The following is a 19141-nucleotide window of genomic DNA, read 5'->3' on the forward strand; positions in this document are numbered from 1 at the left end:
TCTAACAACTAATATGTTAGTGCGCCTCTAATGGCTAGCTTAGGAATTTTCAATAGCTAGTTTTCAGCCCCCCCTTAAGGATGCAATGATTGGAGAGGGATCTACAAGGCTATCCCTGTTTTGTTAATGGCATTAAATACATAATTGGAAATGGAATCGGGCTGAAATTTTGGATGTGGATTGCTGGTGTGAAGAAAGACCTCTATACGAATTGTTCCCTCAACTCCACTTAGCTAGTACCAGGAAAGCTTCGGTGGTGGATGGGGAATCTGTTACTTGGACTCCAGAATTCAGGAGGAACTCAAATGATTGGGAAATATCATAAGTTTCAGAACAAGGTTCAAAAAATCGATAGGATACGCCCCGTATCAGGCGTACCGTATCGTATCGTATCTTTTGGGTCCCGAGGTGTTTCAGGACCCCACCCTTTTTTAATAAAAAAAAAAAACCATTTTTAGTTCCCCAAAAACCACAGTTCGAAAAAAAAAAACTAAAAAAATGTATTTCCGTCTGTTTCTAAGTACCGATACGAGGCGTATCGATACTTTGAACCATCTGTTGGCTTTGCTTCAATCTAAATCTGTTAACCTTCACTCTTGAAAGGGTGTAATTTACTGGATTCCCTCTGCCCAATGTGCCCATTATGCAGGGAAGAGGAAGAGTCATCTAATTACTGTTTTGTTCATTGCAGTTTCACATATAAGATGTGGACGTGTTTCTTCAAGGCCATATCATATCAGGGGTGTTTCCCATGCTCTGTTCTGGCTCTGTTATAGGGGTGGAAGGTTGCTGGAATGGGCAGAAAGGGGAGTGACTTTTGGTCTACCATTCCTCTTTCAGTTTTGTGGATGGTGTGGCTGGAAGGGAACTCAAGGGTTTTTTATCAGAAGAGCAGCCCTTTGGAGAGAGTGGTTAATGGAACAGTTGAGGTTTTAAGGCATGGCTATCAGCATATTGCCTTTTCAGGGAGAAGATTTCTCCCCTTCTACCTTAGTCACTCTTAAGATAAGCCTAAGCTCCAGGCTGATGAAAGTATCAATTCACTAACATATTTCTCATAGCATTGCATGAATTGAATTCTAACCACATGACCTTTTGTGCTAACGCAGGCTTATGTGTTATAAGTTATATCCAAGAGAAATTTATTCTCTGTGTTTGTAAGCAACATATGCATGCCATTAAGAATTCTTCTATGATGGTACTCCCAAATTCTGTATGTTCTTACCAATTCTGATAACATCAAGTCATGCCAGATGAGCAAGAAGTTTCAAATGAAATGCATTTTATGTTCATGGCTAAAGGGCAAGCACATACCATCTCCCATTCATCAATTCTATGCACTTTTGAGCATCCTTTCTATCCTTAAATTTCACCAGAACAACACCCTGGGGATGGTTCTCGCATACCTGTAAAGAAACAAAAAGAGGAAATAAACAAAATAAATCTTATGCATAAAGTCATGAATTAGTGTTTCAGCATAATAGTACAAATAATTAATCAATGATGATACTAGTAGCCTTGATAAGAAAGCTGACAGTAATTAATACAATAGAATAGAAATGAACAGAAAGGGATACAGGTAGTGCCATTTTTTTTTCAATACAAGCTTCTTCAGTACAAGAACAACAGCAGAGGTCTACAATGCTAGAGTGTTAAAGATTGCAGCACATCACACTTCGGTTGTTTCGGGAAAGGTCAGAGAATATTGATTCCAACTAATGGTGAAATTTGAATTAATAGAACATTGAAGCTGATAGTACAAAATTCTCAAAGAAATTTGATGAAAATGCCACAACATAAAAAATGGTGCTTAAGCTAGGGAATTGCCAATTGATCCCAGTCAAAACCATCCAATGTTCTCTTATCCATTAGTGAGGAGGAATGGAGAAACAACAAATAATCTATTTCCACATTTCCCATTTTTATTTGGTACTTCAGAATCATTTACACAGTACATTTGGATTTGGTACTTTCTACAATCTACCATGCATGTTTTTTCAGCTTTTAAAATGAAGGGACATGACCAAAGGGACTTTGGGTCAATTTGAGGCAAAAGAAATGCTCATATGTAAGCTTCCCATTTTATTGTTGTTTGTACATAGGCCATTCATAAACACCACGGATATGACTTTATTAATACCACTTATTGTCTCAGTATGTTTGGAGCTGGATCCCTTATTGTATGTTTGGACAAAGTGGGGTGAAAAGGAACACTATATTATGTGAGTCAATCCACTCCAAAGGAGTAGTCCTGTGGATGGTGGTCGCTATTGTGCACTCTTGGCTCTCTATCCACAAAGAATACAAGGGAATAGATCTAGCCAATTTACTTTGCATTGAATTCATTTTGTGAAAAGCTGATAATTTTGTTATTGTTTTTTGCTTTTCAGGATTGTATGAAACTCCCCTGTATAGTTTCCTACCATACAGGCTTTCATACTTGTAAATGCTTTTAGATTTCAACTAAATCACTTTCATTCTAAAAACCATGTGAGAGAATATGAGACAATTCTTCTTTTACATACTCTGATCAAGTCCACTGGACCAAGTTTTACACATTCTTCTTTAACATCTGCCTCCAGTTCTGAACGAAGATCCGCATCACTCTGCACAGAGAAAGTTGATTTATAATACAACAAAAACAATGCATTACAGTCAAAGTTGTAGAAGTTTACTGAAACTGAGTAGGCATAATGAAGTCCAAGTTCATTATCAAATTCCTCAAGGTTATGAGACAATTCTTGCAAGGTTTGAATAGCTACCCTCATTTCAGCAGGTGTAAACATGTGACGAAGAACAACAGTAGCTGGAATTGACAGCTTTGCATCATCACGGCCACCTGAACAGAAGAGGAATTAGACAAATGAACTTAAAAATAACAGACCCCACAAACCAAATATAGATGCTAAAGACAGAGTAAGCAACAAGACCTGGCAAATTGGGACTGCATATACTTGATGTGAAAATAGGACAAACTGACGATAAATTATGCTCTTAAACTAGATGAATCAAAGAATACATTCAACATGGATTGTTAGCTCCTCAAATAATTAGCAACCAGTTTTCCTGTTTATTCTTCTTGTTACTACCTTTTTAATATGTACAGAGTCAACCTGCATTATATGCAATCAATAAAAACAAGATCACAAATGGAAACAAACTAACATTCAAAAATCACAACAAGTACGTAAATTGATTTATAGAAAAGCACGATGCAGAATGAGATCTCAATGTAGGCTGCATGTACCAAAACTTTTTCTAAAATGAAGTAGAAAAGGAGAGGGATTTAAAAGGGTTGTAAAGCCCATTTTTCAAGGAGAAAAAAAATTGCAATGGATGGACTGAACAATGAAAGGTATCAACAGTGACAGAAATGTGCAATTGGAAATTTAGGATTTAAAAGTAGAGATGCAACAAAAAAATTTAGGGGAACACCAAATAGTGATAAACAAGCTGGTTGAGAGTTTCATACATGTCCTACATAATCCTACATAAAGATTCATCTTACATAAAAACTTTTGTGGTTCCTTTCGTTGGACGAGATATCAATGCAGTACCGTATCTTCACTTACATTCTCTACTGCCTATAGAAAATGGGCCCATTTCTGTCAGCAGTGTTGGTATTTCTTGGATTAGTACAAGGACTATTTCATACATGATAAAAAGCCTAGCCCAAGCACAGCTTTAGCAGGAAGACCCATTTACTTTGGTCATCTGTTGAACATTGTCAAAAGGAATGCAACAGCTGTACCTTGGACAACAAGAGGATTGTAGAGAATCCATTAGAACCAATATATTATGATTGGCAGGCTTCAGATTTTGACACTATAGTTTCTAAAGGAAACTTCTAGGCACAATTTTGCTTTGTCTCCTATAGTGTCTCAAGGTAGGAAACTATACAGGGGAGAAAAGATAACCTTTTTAGTTTTATCTATGTCCATTTCATATAGGTATATGATGTTACAGAATATATGGACTTCTTTAATAGTAAATACTATTTTTTGGCTGTGTACTAAAGTCCGGGTGTTTTATCTTGTCAGGTCAAACTCCTAGACAGACATGGGACTCCAGTTTCCATGCCATTGCCATGCTTTGGTTCTATCACATCAAGTTGGCAATAACCATCATGCATTTTATGTTTATCATAAAGACAGATGCATATATGTAAGCCATACTTGTATATGTTTCATACAGCTTTCTACCCATTCCAACTTTACAATATTACCTTATTCATCAAAAAAAACTTAATAATATTACCTTTTACCTATCAAGAAAAGCAGGAAAAAAAGAAATTTATTAAAAAGGTAGATGTATTCATGAGAATTTAACAGGTATCACTTTACCAGTAGTGCACACCCCCATACACTAAAAACAGAAGGTCAATTTATAAACAAAATCCACCATCAAAACCCTTTAAAGCTTAACCCATAAGGAATGACACAGCATGCACAATAACTAAGGGAAACATCACTTATATCTCTCAGAGAGTCTATCTAGTTCTTCCTACCTGCTCCAACGTCTAGCTAAAGGCACAATATTTCAAAAGGTGGAAAGCCTACTAAATCAAAATGGAGGCCAAGAGGGTTAGAGGGAGAACTCCACAATTGATGAAAAGAATGTCAAAAAGACCCAAAAACAAAAAAAAAAGGAAAAATAATGGGACTGCAGAAAGATCCAAAAATCGCAGTCTGAAGTCAGCAGAGAAATAAGTTCAGAACAACTCAATACAGCTTGATGAATTGTAAAAAAGAGCAACTGCAGTTTAATGACTACTAGGGTGTTTAGAGATGCATCTTATCAGAACTGCTTCTCTGTTGAGAAGCTATGGAGATAATTCGGTGACTCTTCAAGAATGTATTTATTGTTTTGAAGAGTCTTATTCCTCTTTGTAATGCACAGCCTTTCCTTACCATATAGGGGATAGGGGCTATTCTTTCTTGCACCTATCCCATTTTTTATCTGGTTAATACAACGCCTTGCTTTTCTTTTTTAAGTCTCTCTCATTAGAAAATGATATTGGCATTTGGAATTGTTTAGATGTATTGTTTGGACTCAATTCATGACAAGATGGTAATAGACCAACAAGAAGAAGACTTTTACAATGATGAAAATGTAGATGATGGTGATTTCAGATTTGTTAGTTAAACTCCAGATCTGTAAATGCTTGATTATCTACTTTTCTCCCATAGCTCTTGTTAATTTTTCTTGTTATCTTTCAATTAGTTCATGTTTATTGTTTGGCATTCTGGGCTTTCAATCAGTAGTCCTGTTAGCTTGATCTCCGTACTCTTAATCTCATTTTCTCCTCTTGGGGTTCCTACTATCAAATTTTATTTTACCATAAATAGAAAGTAATGATTTCAAAAAGGGTAAAGAACAGACTGCCACCCTGTGACATAGTGATGGTGAATTTAGCCCCCTGAAATTTGTTTTGTGACAAAATCCCCCTGGATTCCAGCACTTTTCCCCTGCCACTAGCATTCTATCAGTTAACTTCATTCTCGTATGACTGTCACGTGTGGGTTTAAACATTTCTAAAATCCCAAACTACCCTTATGTTATTTTATAAGACCATTTGGCCCTTTTAACTTGGTTATTCTAGAACCCTAACCCTCAGATGCTTCTCTCAACTTTCACTCAGCAAAGTTCATTTTGAGAATGATCTGGTGTGTTGAGACTAGTGATGTAACAAGACCAAAAGAGATATTGTTCTTTAGCATACCATTTTTATTGTTTTGCTACTTTTTAGTGTCAATCCATCGAATTCCAAATTGGCAATTTAGTAATTTTACTTTCATCATCAACCCAAACAAGATGGGCAAAGTGGAGGGATGCATTAAGAGTTTTATCTGATAAGTGAACCACTTAGTTTAAAAAGAAAATTCTATAAAACAGTTGCAAGGTCAGCCAATGTTGGCATGGAGGTCTTGGGCAGTCAAGAAACAACATATCCACAAATGAGGGTGGCAGAAATGCATATGCTGAGGTGGTGGACTCCTAGCACGTCATATCTCTTTGCACCTTTTGTTTTCAGATGGCCAAAGAAGAGGGAAGAATCTTGTGGAAATGTACTAGAGCAGCAATATTATGGACAGGTTGGGAGGAAAGAAATGCTTGAATCTTCAAAAGGGAAAGAACTGCAGAAGTAGCAATGAGTGTATCACTATCAGAGTGGCTCATTGAGCTAAGCCCTTGGACAGTTTCCCAACTTTACGGTAGATGACATTATAAGAAAGTGTAGAGAGATGGCAAGAACTTCTACTGAAATGAATCTGACTTGCAGCTTATTTAAGCAGATTTGTTACAAGTCAAACAGTTAGCCAATATATTTATCAACATAAGATGTTAAATATGTAGGACAAGACCTTACCCCAGCCAAGTATCTTCTCTTCAGCCTTCTTCAATTTCTTTTTCTTTTTCTTGTCTACTTGTTTTGCTATAAATTTATCCCCTGTATAGGACATGTAAGAAAGCTGTTTGGTACAATGTTCCATGATCCCAGTCCTGAAAAACAATTGAAATAACTTTTCTTGCAGTAGAAGATGAACCTAATATTAGTAATACAAAAAAGTTTATGGAAATTATCCAAATCTAATCTAATTTAGCCTCACAGGAGCACTTTTAACAAGAAGCTACCTTTCTGCTCAAACTTAGCTTGGGTTACTGACATAGGAACCTTGCCACCAGGACGGAGAGGTGTCCCATCCAAAATTTGAATAGCAAGAACTACTGAAGGTTCCTAATCAATGGGAAAACAAAACATAAACAAATGTAATAATTTTATTTCCCACCCCCTTCTTTAAAACAAGAAGTTTTATTTAGAAGAAAATACCTTCAAGTATGACACAAGTGCATCCCCTTTTTTCCTTCCTGTTTCCTTGTCAACATAAATCTTCACCCGAGGCTTTCTTGTTTCAGGATCCTAGAAATTTTAATACACCAATCTGTCAGATAACACATGACAAGGTACAAAATTATAAAATCCACAATAATTCTAATAAACATGAAATACATATTGAACTATCCATTTTATGAAAGTAAGGTTTAACCCCACAAGCAGGGATAGCTCAGTTGGGAGAGCATCAGACTGAAGATTTGAAGGTTGCATGATCAATCCACACTCACCGCAATGTGAAATTTAAAATATTTTTCATCAAAGTAAGGTTGAACCCATCACTATATCATAATGAAATAAGAATTAGAGGCCTGAGTTGGGCTGTGTCACCCTCTTGGGGAGCCTCGAGAGGAATTATAATGTTGTGGAGAAACGAGGTAGTAGAAGGCAAAGAGGAATTGATAGGTCGATTTACAATCTCAATTAAATTCCGACAGGTGGAGGAAGATTTTGAATGGATCTTGACAAATGTTTATGGACCAGGCCCAGATGGTTTCACCATGGCTTTTTATTAAGACTGTTGGGATGTAATTAAAGATGATCCCGTTGAGGTTTTTAGAGAGTTTGAGGACAAGCATATAATCAGCCATGCAGTTAATGCAACTTTTTTAGCCCTAATTCCTAAAAATCAGGGGCTTGTCAACCTAGGGATTTCAGACCTATTAGCTTAGTGACTAGGTAGGAGAGATGAGTGTGTAGAGGAGACAAGCTCAAGGGCGATTAGGCAAGGCGAGCCTCAAAGGGTGCCGCATCGCGCCTAGGCATCGCCTTGACAACTATGCCACTTATCCACTTGCACCATCTATCTCCAAAACCACAATTGTTGAGCACCTTAAGAAGGAAATCCCAATCCACCAGATCATAGGCCTTTTCAATATCCAATTTGCATACAAACCCTTGATAGTCAGACCTCCTCATCTCCTCTCTCTCGTTAAACAAGCTCAAGGAGCCTTTGTGCAAGGTAGACAAATAAATAATCAGATTTTTAATAGCCAATGAGTGTGTAGAGGAGATGAGGAGGTCTTGCAATCAAGGGTTTGTATGCAAATTGGATATTGAAAAGGCCTATGATCCGGTGGATTGGGATTTCCTTCTTGAGGTGTTCAACAATTGTGGTTTTGGAGATAGATGGTGCAAGTGGATAGGTGGCATAGTTGTCAAGGCAACGCCTAGGCGACAAGGCACCCTTTGAGTCCCACCTTGACTAATCGCCAAACAGTTTTGTACTATGTATTATAAAATACTTTTTATTCTTTATTTTTTCACATTATAATTATACAATAGGCACTAGTAAACTAAAATATTCATTTTGTGTGTTTATATACTAATTTCTTTTTATTATTTTCTTATTTGTTAGGGTTTAATCAATATAAACATTGCTAAATGCTGTATTGAACCCCCAAAGACTTTAAAACCTAAACCAATAAGTAAGGAAGAACTTAAAATTTTGTCTAATCAACACATTTTCTTTTCTTCCTTTCCTATAACAAAAAATAAGGGTTGAGCCCCTATATTTTTTGAATTTTCTTTTCCTTCTTTTTCTTCTCGTGAATATGTTGATTTTCTATACTTCAACATGAACTCTATACTTTTCTTATGAAAATTATGAATAATTCTTAAGGAAATATGGTTATGGTACCTAGGTAACTACCCTAGGATCTATGTTTTCTACATAAAAATATCCATCGCCTAGGCGACAAGGCGCCCCCCTGTCGCCTAGCCTCGCCTTGGCGCCTTGAAAACTATGATAAGTGGATCTCCAAGTTCTTGTCACTACTTGGTTTTAGTTAACGGGGTAGTTAAGCATTTTTTTTTCCAGCTTGTAGAAGCCTTAGACAAAGTGATCCTCTCTCCCCCTTCTTATTCACCCGTGGCTGATGTCTTCAGCAGGTTGATTACAAAAGCCGATAGGATTGAGGCACTAAGTGGTTGGAGGAGATAGAAATGGTGTGTCAGTGACCCACTTCAGTTTGCTGACGATATCATAACTTTTTGTCAAAAATCTAATTTGCTACTTCCAAAACATTTCTAATTGAAGATTAATATGGACAAGAGTTGTGTGGTGGGTCTCAATTTGGGTTTTGCGGTTAAAGAGTCTATTGCAGATTGCCTAGGTTGTTCTGTTTCCTCCTGGCCACTTAAGTACTTAGGTTTTCCCCTGGGAGCCAACCCAAGGGAGAGTAGATTTCTTTTTTTATTGGAAACGGTAATTTTCATTAAAGATATCAATTAAACATCATACACTATCAACCACTCAAACAATGAGTATTGACCCCAAAACAACTTCAAGAATTACAGTACAGCCCAAAACAAGTTTTCCCTAAAGGTCCCCTGCTTTGCCAATCTATCTGTCAGAGAGTTGGTTGACCTCCTTACCCATTTGAAAGTTACTCCAGCTTCCCTTTCCAAGCAGATTATTTCCCTTATTTGCTGTCTAAAATTCCATACACCCAACCTCTTTGTTTGCACCCACCCTATTAACAGTTTAGAATCCCCTTCCACCTCCAATTTCTGAAATCCCCATTGCATTGGCAAATCTCAGGCCTTGTAGGAGAGTCAAAATTTCAGCTCTCAAAGAATCTCCCACTCCTATGGGGCCAGAGTATAGTGCCACCATTCTGCCCTCCCCATCCCTGAAGACTCCCCCATCTCCGAAGGGTCCTAGATTACCTATGGAGCTTCCATCAAAGTTTAATTTTACCCTTTGTTGTGCTGCAGGTGTCCAAAAAGGCTGAAGAACAAACTGTCTGGTTGAAGAGTTTGCCACTGTTGACCAACCCCTTTGTATATCATCCACTGAAAAGTCTTTAAATAAGTCACTAACTTTCAGCCAATGTATGACTTTATTGGCTACGCAGTCAATGATTTGTTCTTTTGATCTTTGTGCCCCTTCGAATAATCTGTTATTCCTTTCCTCCCATAAAGACCAAAGAATGGCTTCTCTTATTTCCCTCCACATCACTTTTCCCATTTTCTTTGGTAATAGGAAGAAACTTGGGTTGAAGAGACTTGTTACATTCGGGGGAGGGATCCACCTACAACCAAAATAAGGAAGAAAACCAACTCCACACACAAGAAGCAAAGGGACAAGAAAGTAAAAGACGTGTTATTGCCTCACCATTTCCCAAGCAAAGGCAACAAACATAAGGGGAGAGGCAGTGATTCAGCCTCCTTTTTTGTAAATTATCCAGAGTATTGATTTTCTGGAGCACCACCTCCCAACAAAAGGCTCATATCTTGGGGGTACAGGATTACACCAGACTTCCTTTGTAGGAAAGGAGCCTCCTGGGTGCAAGGATTGAAGGAGGGTGAAGAAAAAAGAGGCACAGGTAAAGGAGCTAGAAGGAGACACCGACCAAATCCTATTGTCTTGACAAGAAAGGTCCAGGAATGCAGTATTAAGAAGGGAGATAAGACCATCTACTAAGCCCAATTCAGATTCCCATAACCCTCTCCTTAATCCTAGATCCCAGGAATTTTCATTAACAAGCACTGAAGAAATCACTCTCCCTTTGTTGAGGGACAAGGAATAGATAGGTGGAAATCTGCCTTTGAGAGGAGTGTCCCCAAACCAGATATCCTCCTGGAAGCATACTTTGTTACCCACACAAGCATCATACCTGACCAGTGGAAGGAAAGAAGGTAGCAAACTGTGAATTGCTTTCCAAGGAGAACCCCGTGTTGCCCTAGGATTGAGACCAGCATCCCATCCGTTGTCTGCCATGCAGCCATGCCATGAATGCTTGCAATTACATTATGCCATAAGTTCTCCTGTTCCAAAGGAAACCTCCACAACCATTTACCCAAAAGTGCCTGGTTCCTAAGTTTGATGCTTCCTATCCCTACACCAGACTTGAGATCCAGTGGTTGAAAATTTTGAAAAGAGATTGGCTTCATGGAAAAAGAATTACATTTCTTAGAGTTCACATCTAGTAGAGTTCACATCTGCGCCCCACAATGTCCCACAGCGCATCCCCACCGTGTATTGGGAACATCTCCCGATGATAATACCAGACCCGATGATGTCATCATCGGGAGATGTTCTCAATACAAGGCAGGGATGCGATGTGGGACGTTGTGGGGCACAGATCTGAACTCCATCTAGTAAGCTAGGAAAGTGTCTCGGAGTAAGAAAGAAGGTGGTTTGGGTTTATTAGGGAATTTATGGAGTAGGAACTCTGCGTTGTTGGGGAAGTGGTTATGGAGATGGCCTTCAATAAGAGGCAAGTTGTGGCATGAGATAATTGTGAGTATTCACGAAGTCTTGGAAAATGGTTGGGGTGCTGGCGTCTCTCATCAGGCTACTATGGTAACACCCTGTAGAGCTATTCACAGTATCCTTCCTCTTTTTCTCAACTTTGCTTGGTATGACGTTTGTAGTGGTGACTCTGTACTCTTTTGGGAGGACATTTGGGTGGGTAATTAGTCTCTAAAGGATCTCTTCCCATCTCTTTAATCTATTTCTTTGGTTAGGAAAGAGGTTGTTTCCAACTTACTCTCCTCACCTATTCTTCCTTTGTCCTTGACTTGGGATTTCGGCTTCAAGAGGGGGTTGAGGGATGATGAGGCCCCTTGTGCTTCTAAACTTTTGCTTCTTCTTGATAGTTCTGTCAAGACCAATATTTTAAAATGCGGAAGCGTGACGCGACACATTCCACTAGTAGAGGCGTGAGGCATAGTTCAAAACATAAGAGGCGTAAGCTTCCTGAAAACAAGGAGGCATAAGCCTCCTTAAGAGGAGGGAGATGAGGAGGAAGAAGATGAATGAGAATCCCATTTTTCTTTATTTTTAATAAAAATATTTTATATTAAAAAGAATGATGCATAAAACTAGTGGAAAGGGGGAGGGGTCTTGTCCCCTTATCTATTTTTCCCTTCCCTTTCATTCTTAGAAAGAATGAAGTGTGCATGAGGTGGATGAAGTGTACACCTCTAGTATGCCTCATGAAAAATGCGTACGAGGCATACGCCTCTTGCACCTGAGTTGTATGCCTCAGAGATGTCAGTGCCTCTGGCCTACACCTTAGGGAATTTTAGGGGCGCCCCGCCTGGAGGCGTGTACACCTCCCACGCCTGTGAAAACAGTGATTTGGACCCTTCCAAGCTCATTAGAAGGCTTTGGTCACCCAGCCCAAAAGGTACCTTTTCTTGTGCCTCCTTTTTCAAGGCCCCTTGTTTCCACCCTATACCAAGGGTGTTTCCAATTAAGGAACTTTGGTTTAAGCAGGTGCCACCCAAAATTGCTATTTTTTGTTGGGAAGTGTTTCATGGAAAGATAACACTTTGGACAACCTACAAAAGAGAAGACCTTTCTTGTGTCTGTCCCCTAACTGGTGCTTTTTGTGCAAAGCTAGTGGGGAGACTTGCTCTCACTTGTTTCTATCTTGTCCTTTGGACGCAGCTTTTTGGAGTTGGATTTTCACTTTGTTTGAGTGCAGTGTGTAGGTGGAACCTACCAGTAGTAGTAAGCTTATTATTTTATTTGCTCTATTTGTTTGGCCCACAAAGAGGGGGGAAATTATGTGGAAGAGTATTAGAGCAGCTACCTTTTGGACAATTTGGGAAGAAAGGAACAGCAGAATCTTCCATGAGAAAGAAAAAGTCACTCAGAACTTAAGGAGTGCATTTTAACAAGGGCAAAACATTGGTTGAGAAACTAGTTGCTAGTGGCTAATAGCTCCATAAAAGGAGGTGTTCATCTTACAAAGGATGAACCAATTCCTAACTATAGAATTTGAGATCAAGGATCTTAGAATTCTTGGATACTTTCTAGGAATTGAAGCTGCTAGATCCATAAAAGGAGGTGTTCATCTCACAAAGGAAGCATGTTTTTGACTTGTTGAAATAGGAAGGAAAGATGGCTACCAAACTTACTGAAACACCCATTAAGCCCAATCATACGTTGAATGCTGGTAATAGTGATGTCCTTGTAAGGAGGCGAAAGTGGGGAGGGATACTAGGGTCAGATTTTGGAAGGACTGTTGGTGTGGAATGGATTCTTTAAAGAATGAATTCCCGGAGATCTTTGCTGATGCAGTAGATAAGGAGGCAAAAGAGGCTGAATATGTGCGGTTCCAAAATGGAGAACACATTTGGCACCTTCAGTTCAGGAGAGATCTGAATGATTGTGAGATTGAACCATTCGGAAGAGACCACTTCAGAAGCTGTATAGCATGCAAATTGATTGGAATTCAGATGATAGGAGGGTGTGACCAGAGGATAGTAAGGGTCGGTTTACAGTTAAATCTCTTTACAATAAGCTGACCTGAGAGGAAGAGCAGGATTTTCCCTTGAACATAATCTGATGCAAGCTTACCGTCTCAAAAGTAGCTTTTTTTTTGTCTGGTCAGCCTACCTGAACAAAATCCTCACAAAGGACATCCTGATTAGCAGGGGAATGGTGATTGATGCACCAGAGTGTGTGCTTTGTAACAGAGTAGAAGAATCAGGTGATCATCTGTGACTTCATTGCTGCTTCACCCGTAACATTTGGGTGAGAGTGTTTAGTGTTTTTGCTCTTAAGTAGTGCTGTCCAGCTTCAGTCATCCAAGGTCTGATCAGAAAAGGAAATTTGAAGTTGTCCAGCTTCAGTCATCCATATGTTCAAACTCAAGACCAGCTAGCAGATGTTCTAACTAAGGGAGTTACAAAGCTAAAATTTGAAGTTGTAAGATGGGCATGTGTGATATCTATGTTGAACTTGATGGGGAGTGTAAGCTTTCCCTAATCAGGGATATTTCTATCATTTTCATGTGCCTTTTCTATTTCTATACTAATCAAGGGAATCTTTGTAATTTTATTCATGATAATATATGCTAATAAAGCTGCAACTTGGGCCAGGTTAGCCCGAACCAACCCAAAAAAGCCAGTTGGGTTGGAATTTGGGTTAGGGCTAGGGTTGAAAAGTATGAACCTGACTTAACTTCGGGTTGGGTTGGGATTGAGGCATTGATTAACCCAACCCGAACTTGGCTTAACTTCATATTTGTATGTATAAGTATCATATGAACATATATTTATATATGTATGTAAATACTTATGTATATATGAATATATAAATATCATACATTTTTTTGAGAACAGGTAAAGTATGATTTGAACCTGACTTAACTTCAGGTTGGGTTAGGATTGAAGCATTGATTAACCCAACCCAACCCAACCCGAACTTGGCTTAACTTCATATTTGTATGTATAAATATTATATGAACATATATTTATATATGTATGTAAATACTTATGTATATATGAATATATAAATATCATACATATTTTTTTGAGAACAGGTAAAGTATGATTTTCATTAAGAGAAATAAAATGCCCTGCACAACTAGAGGCTATAACAGGGAGAACCAGACAAAAAAACTAAGCCACTATCCCATCAGCAATTACAAAAAGATTTACATAATCAAAAGGGAACTAAAATCTGAACTGTTCAAGTTAAACTGAGCTGATGACCAAGAAAACAGTTTGCCCACAATTTATGTCTGTATTCTGTATGTATGTATCTATCTATCTAATGTATATTGTATGTCAAAAATTTAAAGGCAAAGTTTTTTCTAAAACATGATAACTATGTTGTTTTACACATAATAATGCTAACATTGAATTAACCTGAACCCTTGAACCTAGGAAATAAGAATATTTGGCAAAAGGAAGTAGTGAAGCCAAGCCAACCTGAACCGAACCTGAAGTTTTAGGGTTGGAGTTGGGGGTTCAAGTTTCAACAGCTCGGGTTGGGTCAGGGTTGACCTAAACCCAACTTGCACTCCTAATGCTAATTCATGGAGCATTGGCCTCACTTTTTCAGGCTTAAACTCTCTCCTCTTTCTCTTTTCTTCTCCTTATTGGTTCTCGCCCTTTTTCATTTCTTTTCTTCTTTTTTCTTCATTTCTCCTTGATCTTTTCACTACTAATAGGTAAATTATGCTTGTGAAATTACATTTCATTATAAGATCAACTGTGGAAATGTTTGTTTTTCACTTCAACTGTTCAACACCCAAAATAGTAGCACCAATGAAAGAAGACATGGAAAACATTGATGAGAAGAGAAAGAAACAGCAACATAGTTAGCCTCCCCACCTCCTTTATGACGCCACATTTAGAAAATACTTCCACTATCTGCAAGTTAACACAAAATTAGTGTCATCCGTCAGCAGAATATAAAATGACCAAATGAAGTTAAAAAAAAAACAGTAAACTACCAGCTAGAGTTTCATGTTCTCCAGACAGACACTAAAACAATATATCTCTATGTGGCAGCATGGTCAAAGTGAATAACTAATTTGAGAAAAGAAGAAAACCATGACTTACTTCTTCAGCAGTAACATCATCAGGCAACCCAGTTATATACACATGTGTATTGACTTTCAAGTCAAACCAACTATCAGGGGGCTTATTAGCTTGCTGTAAAAGAACAAAAAAGGTACCAGCATGACTCATCATCAAATGTTTAGTAGCATACATGGAAAGACTAGACCTGGAAAGTTAACTTGTGAAAAAGACAGCATCATATGTAGGTGATCCAATCAATATATCTTATGCACCTCCCTCCTCCCCCCCCCCCAAAAAAAAAGAAAAATGTTAAACAAAAGAACTAAATCTGTAGTTCATGGCAATACTACTTCACAAAATATGACGAGGAAGAAACTAACCACAAAGCCCATATTAATGTAATCTAAAGCAAATGAATCAGCAATTACAAAAGAAATAAACTGAAGGAATACCTTCTTCTCTGTCTGCTTGTCAGGTAATTTTCGCTTTACATCAGGTTTTGCATCTACTACCTCAGTGGTACCAGATGCTTCTTCTTTTTTAGAGGGTTCAGCAACCTTTGGTGTTGCAAAGACCTCTTCTTCTTGCAAGTAGATCATATCTTCTACTCCATATTCTTTACCTCTAGAAAACGAATTATCCTAAAATAGAAATATGGTCACTCCCAAAATCTAAGCAACAGTAACAGATAAAAAACCTAACATGGTTGTACAACCACCCTCAAAATATATGTATGTATCTTAATGCAGACATCCAAACACCTACTTGAGGAACCCATGCTCTAAGACCACGGTCCCACTTGTAAGTAGTTCCATCATCATCAGTGAATTCTTCCTCACCATCTGGTGGTGTCTGAGGCCTATCATCAGCATCACCCACCATGTCGTTCAAATGATCAGCATCGCCCACATGACCAGAGGTGCCACAAGCCTTCAATGCCTCGGCTTCAGCCTCTGCCTCTTTGACCTCTTTTTGCCATTTCAGGAATTCATCATCATTGTCTGAGGTCACTGCACAATATACTGCATGGTGAGGAGCTATAAACCTGGATATTAAACTAGGATGGCAACTCTCTTTACCTGTAGGATCAGGTCCCTGTTGAGAAATGCTTGTAAACAATTCAGGAATCAAGGACAATGGCATCCAATCACTCCTCCCTTCGGACCACAGAAGTGTATTTTCGGAGAGATATCCATTCAAGAAGTGCTCTACCCAGAAAAGGCAAATACAGGTAAGCAGGTAGTTCAATAACTCACTAAACCATTTGAATATGGTATAGATGGAATTTTTGTGCATCAAGGGTGGAACTGTCTACTGGTAGTACAATGAGGTAAGCAAATACTGACAAAAAAATTATTTCATCAATGATCAGATGAAAGGTTTCATTTCCAGTTATCAGAGTATGATGTCACAAGAGTCAAGCCACTGAAAAAGAGGCACCACATAGCAGTCAATTAAAACATATTCCAATATTTTGTATGCACACAAGGATAAAAATAATAATGAAGGTGTCAAAATCTGAAATGAACATAGCACCTACTCAAGCCTGTATTCATCCAAATGCTTTTCCACTGGAAACTAAACAATGACATCTACAGTATATTAACCCTCTCAGGCTGTCAGGCTCACTTACATGAACCAAATATATGCTTTTTATAGGTAAATATAAATACAAATATAAATATATGCTTTTATTTTGGTAAATGCATGCTAGTTGCTTTATGCAATTGTGTTCTTATATTGTTGGTTTACAGTATATAAAAAGAAATACGGCACATAATAAAAGAAGGCAGTGGATGATGAATTGCTGATCAAAAACAAAATAAAAGAAGACAGTGGAGGAGTTATTTTAAGTTTTCCTCAGATCAGTGGTGTGCTGGTACGAGTTGTAACACACAAAAGGGAACACTGAATAGTCAAGGTTGCACTCTATCTCTGAAAAAAAGGGCTATTGCTCCCCATCCACCCTTCCTTTTCTATATGTTCTAAACAAAGATTTTAAATTAAATGTTCTATAGAATTCTTCTATTGCATATTTGTAGTCTACATTAACTTATATATGAGATATCAATATCTAATATTTAGCATGTATCTTTTCTGTGGTCTACTAGTCATTGCTTTACCACATTAATAACTCTGCATTGAAGATGGAGATATTGCCAAAAAAGACAATGGAGAAGAACAGAATAAGGCACATCCAAATTCAGGCAAGGAAAACACAGCCTAAGCAACAAAGGTACATCCTACAATATAACAAACTATGTTATATTGATCCTTCAAAGAAAACATTCTTGATAATGTATAAGGCTTATAGTTGAATTAATGAATAATGATTTGGACGACGGAAATAGAGAGGCTGCCAAGCTCAAAAATGGAGAAGTTTGTACCGATGACTAGATGGATGAAGGTACTGACCATGGAAACAAAAAGGTTTCTGCTGGAAGAAACAGGAGGCCTGGCAACCAAAATCAGAGAAGACAAAAGATCTGTGATGGTTCTAAGTAAAGAGGCTTCAAGTTGGCTTAAAGGATTCATAGATGGCACAATCTTCACAATTACTGAGTCAGGATGGAAAGTAGAATTAGATCTACAGAGGAAAAAAATTATTATGGAGAAAAAGAATAACAACAGAGGAGATTTCATTCAGTTGAGTGAACTGTTTGGGAATAGCAAGAAACAGATGTTTTGTATTCCAGAAAGAAAAGGAAAACAAGGATGGCTGAAGTTTGCAGAAGCTTTAGACGATTACAAACAGAGAAGATGATTAGTGGAAAGGGCAGCAAAATCACCTGCTACTCCGTTAGAAGTCTTAGAGGCTAGACAAAAAACTGAAATATACAATGAGAAAGAGAAGACAAAGGATATCAAAGGGATGTGTGGCATTTCCCTTTGCTCAAAATTGATGGAGGAAGGTAGTTTGGAGGAATGGTGAAAGTGGTTAGATTGGCAAAGATGGAAAATTGGGAAGGAGTCTTGCAAGATGTCATGGCAATGTTTACGTCAATTGAGAAAGCAGCCCTTATCCCATTGAAGACAATGCAGTCATACTGGACCTGGAGTTAAGCAAGATAAAATCACCAGCATGACCACCCTTGAGGGGAAGGTGATGATTGAACTGGAATTTGGGGTTTAGAAGGGGGGTAAGGGAAAATGAATGTTTGTCATTGATTCTCCTACTTGAAACCTTAAAGAAGGCTTCTTTGGATTCTTCCCTTGAGGATTCTAGAATTTGGTCAACATCTCCCGATGGCCACTTTACTTGCTCATCCTTCTTTAAATCCCTTACGGCCTTACCTCGGCCAGTTTTCGAGGGGTGGACTTCCCAATTAAAGAAAATTGGAGTAAGCCTATCCCACTCAAAATTCAAGCTCTCTACTAGGAAATTTTTCTTGGTAAGGTAAATACTTGTGACATGCTACAGAAAAGAAGGCCTTTTGTTTGCCTCTCTCCTCACATGTGCTTCCTTTGTAGGGGTAACAGCAAGACTTTATCTAGAAGTGTAAATTGGGTCATGCCGGGACGGCATGGCATGGCCAACGGCGGCCCATGCTTTTGGCAAGCCAGGTCGTGCTTGCTACCTCTGGGATACTTCATAGGTCCAGCCCAACACGGCCCATGGCACAGGCCAAGGCGGGCCTAAGCCATGCCATGTCGTGTTGTGGGCTGGGCTGGTTCACAGGCCAGGCCAAGCCATGAGAGTTACATTTTTTTAAACTTTTGAAAAGAAAATAATGAAAATTTTAAAATAACAAAATAGACAAAATTTGAAAAAAAAAATATCAAAATTTTATTTTATATGAATTATGATGTATACAATTGTTTATATATGAAAAAATAAAATGAAATTTAAAAAAATTACAATATAATTAGAATAAAATAGTATAATAAAATTGAAAATAAAAATTTATATATATATATATATATTATATAATTATTAATATTATTACATATACATATAAATATGTATATAATTAT

General features: G+C 38.1%; 1 protein-coding gene across 2 annotated transcripts in view; it reads right to left on the bottom strand.

The window, feature by feature from the left end:
* Nucleotides 1-19141, bottom strand: part of ELF9 (RNA binding (RRM/RBD/RNP motifs) family protein) — a 29547-nt gene that overhangs the window by 480 nt on the left and 9926 nt on the right. For both annotated transcript variants that reach the window (XM_010280432.3, XM_010280431.3), the window contains exons 3-13: nucleotides 16246-16374; nucleotides 15932-16176; nucleotides 15619-15807; nucleotides 15206-15298; nucleotides 14975-15013; nucleotides 6833-6922; nucleotides 6637-6739; nucleotides 6371-6451; nucleotides 2763-2839; nucleotides 2526-2606; nucleotides 1315-1406 (exon numbers count right to left, since the gene is read on the bottom strand). In XM_010280432.3, the coding sequence (XP_010278734.1) occupies nucleotides 1315-1406; nucleotides 2526-2606; nucleotides 2763-2839; nucleotides 6371-6451; nucleotides 6637-6739; nucleotides 6833-6922; nucleotides 14975-15013; nucleotides 15206-15298; nucleotides 15619-15807; nucleotides 15932-16176; nucleotides 16246-16374 (1219 nt within the window). The remainder of the gene's footprint in view (nucleotides 1-1314; nucleotides 1407-2525; nucleotides 2607-2762; nucleotides 2840-6370; nucleotides 6452-6636; nucleotides 6740-6832; nucleotides 6923-14974; nucleotides 15014-15205; nucleotides 15299-15618; nucleotides 15808-15931; nucleotides 16177-16245; nucleotides 16375-19141) is intronic.

Source organism: Nelumbo nucifera, chromosome 3 (genome assembly GCF_055504915.1).
Source record: "Nelumbo nucifera cultivar China Antique chromosome 3, China Antique-T2T, whole genome shotgun sequence".
Taxonomy (NCBI): Eukaryota; Viridiplantae; Streptophyta; class Magnoliopsida; order Proteales; family Nelumbonaceae; genus Nelumbo; species Nelumbo nucifera.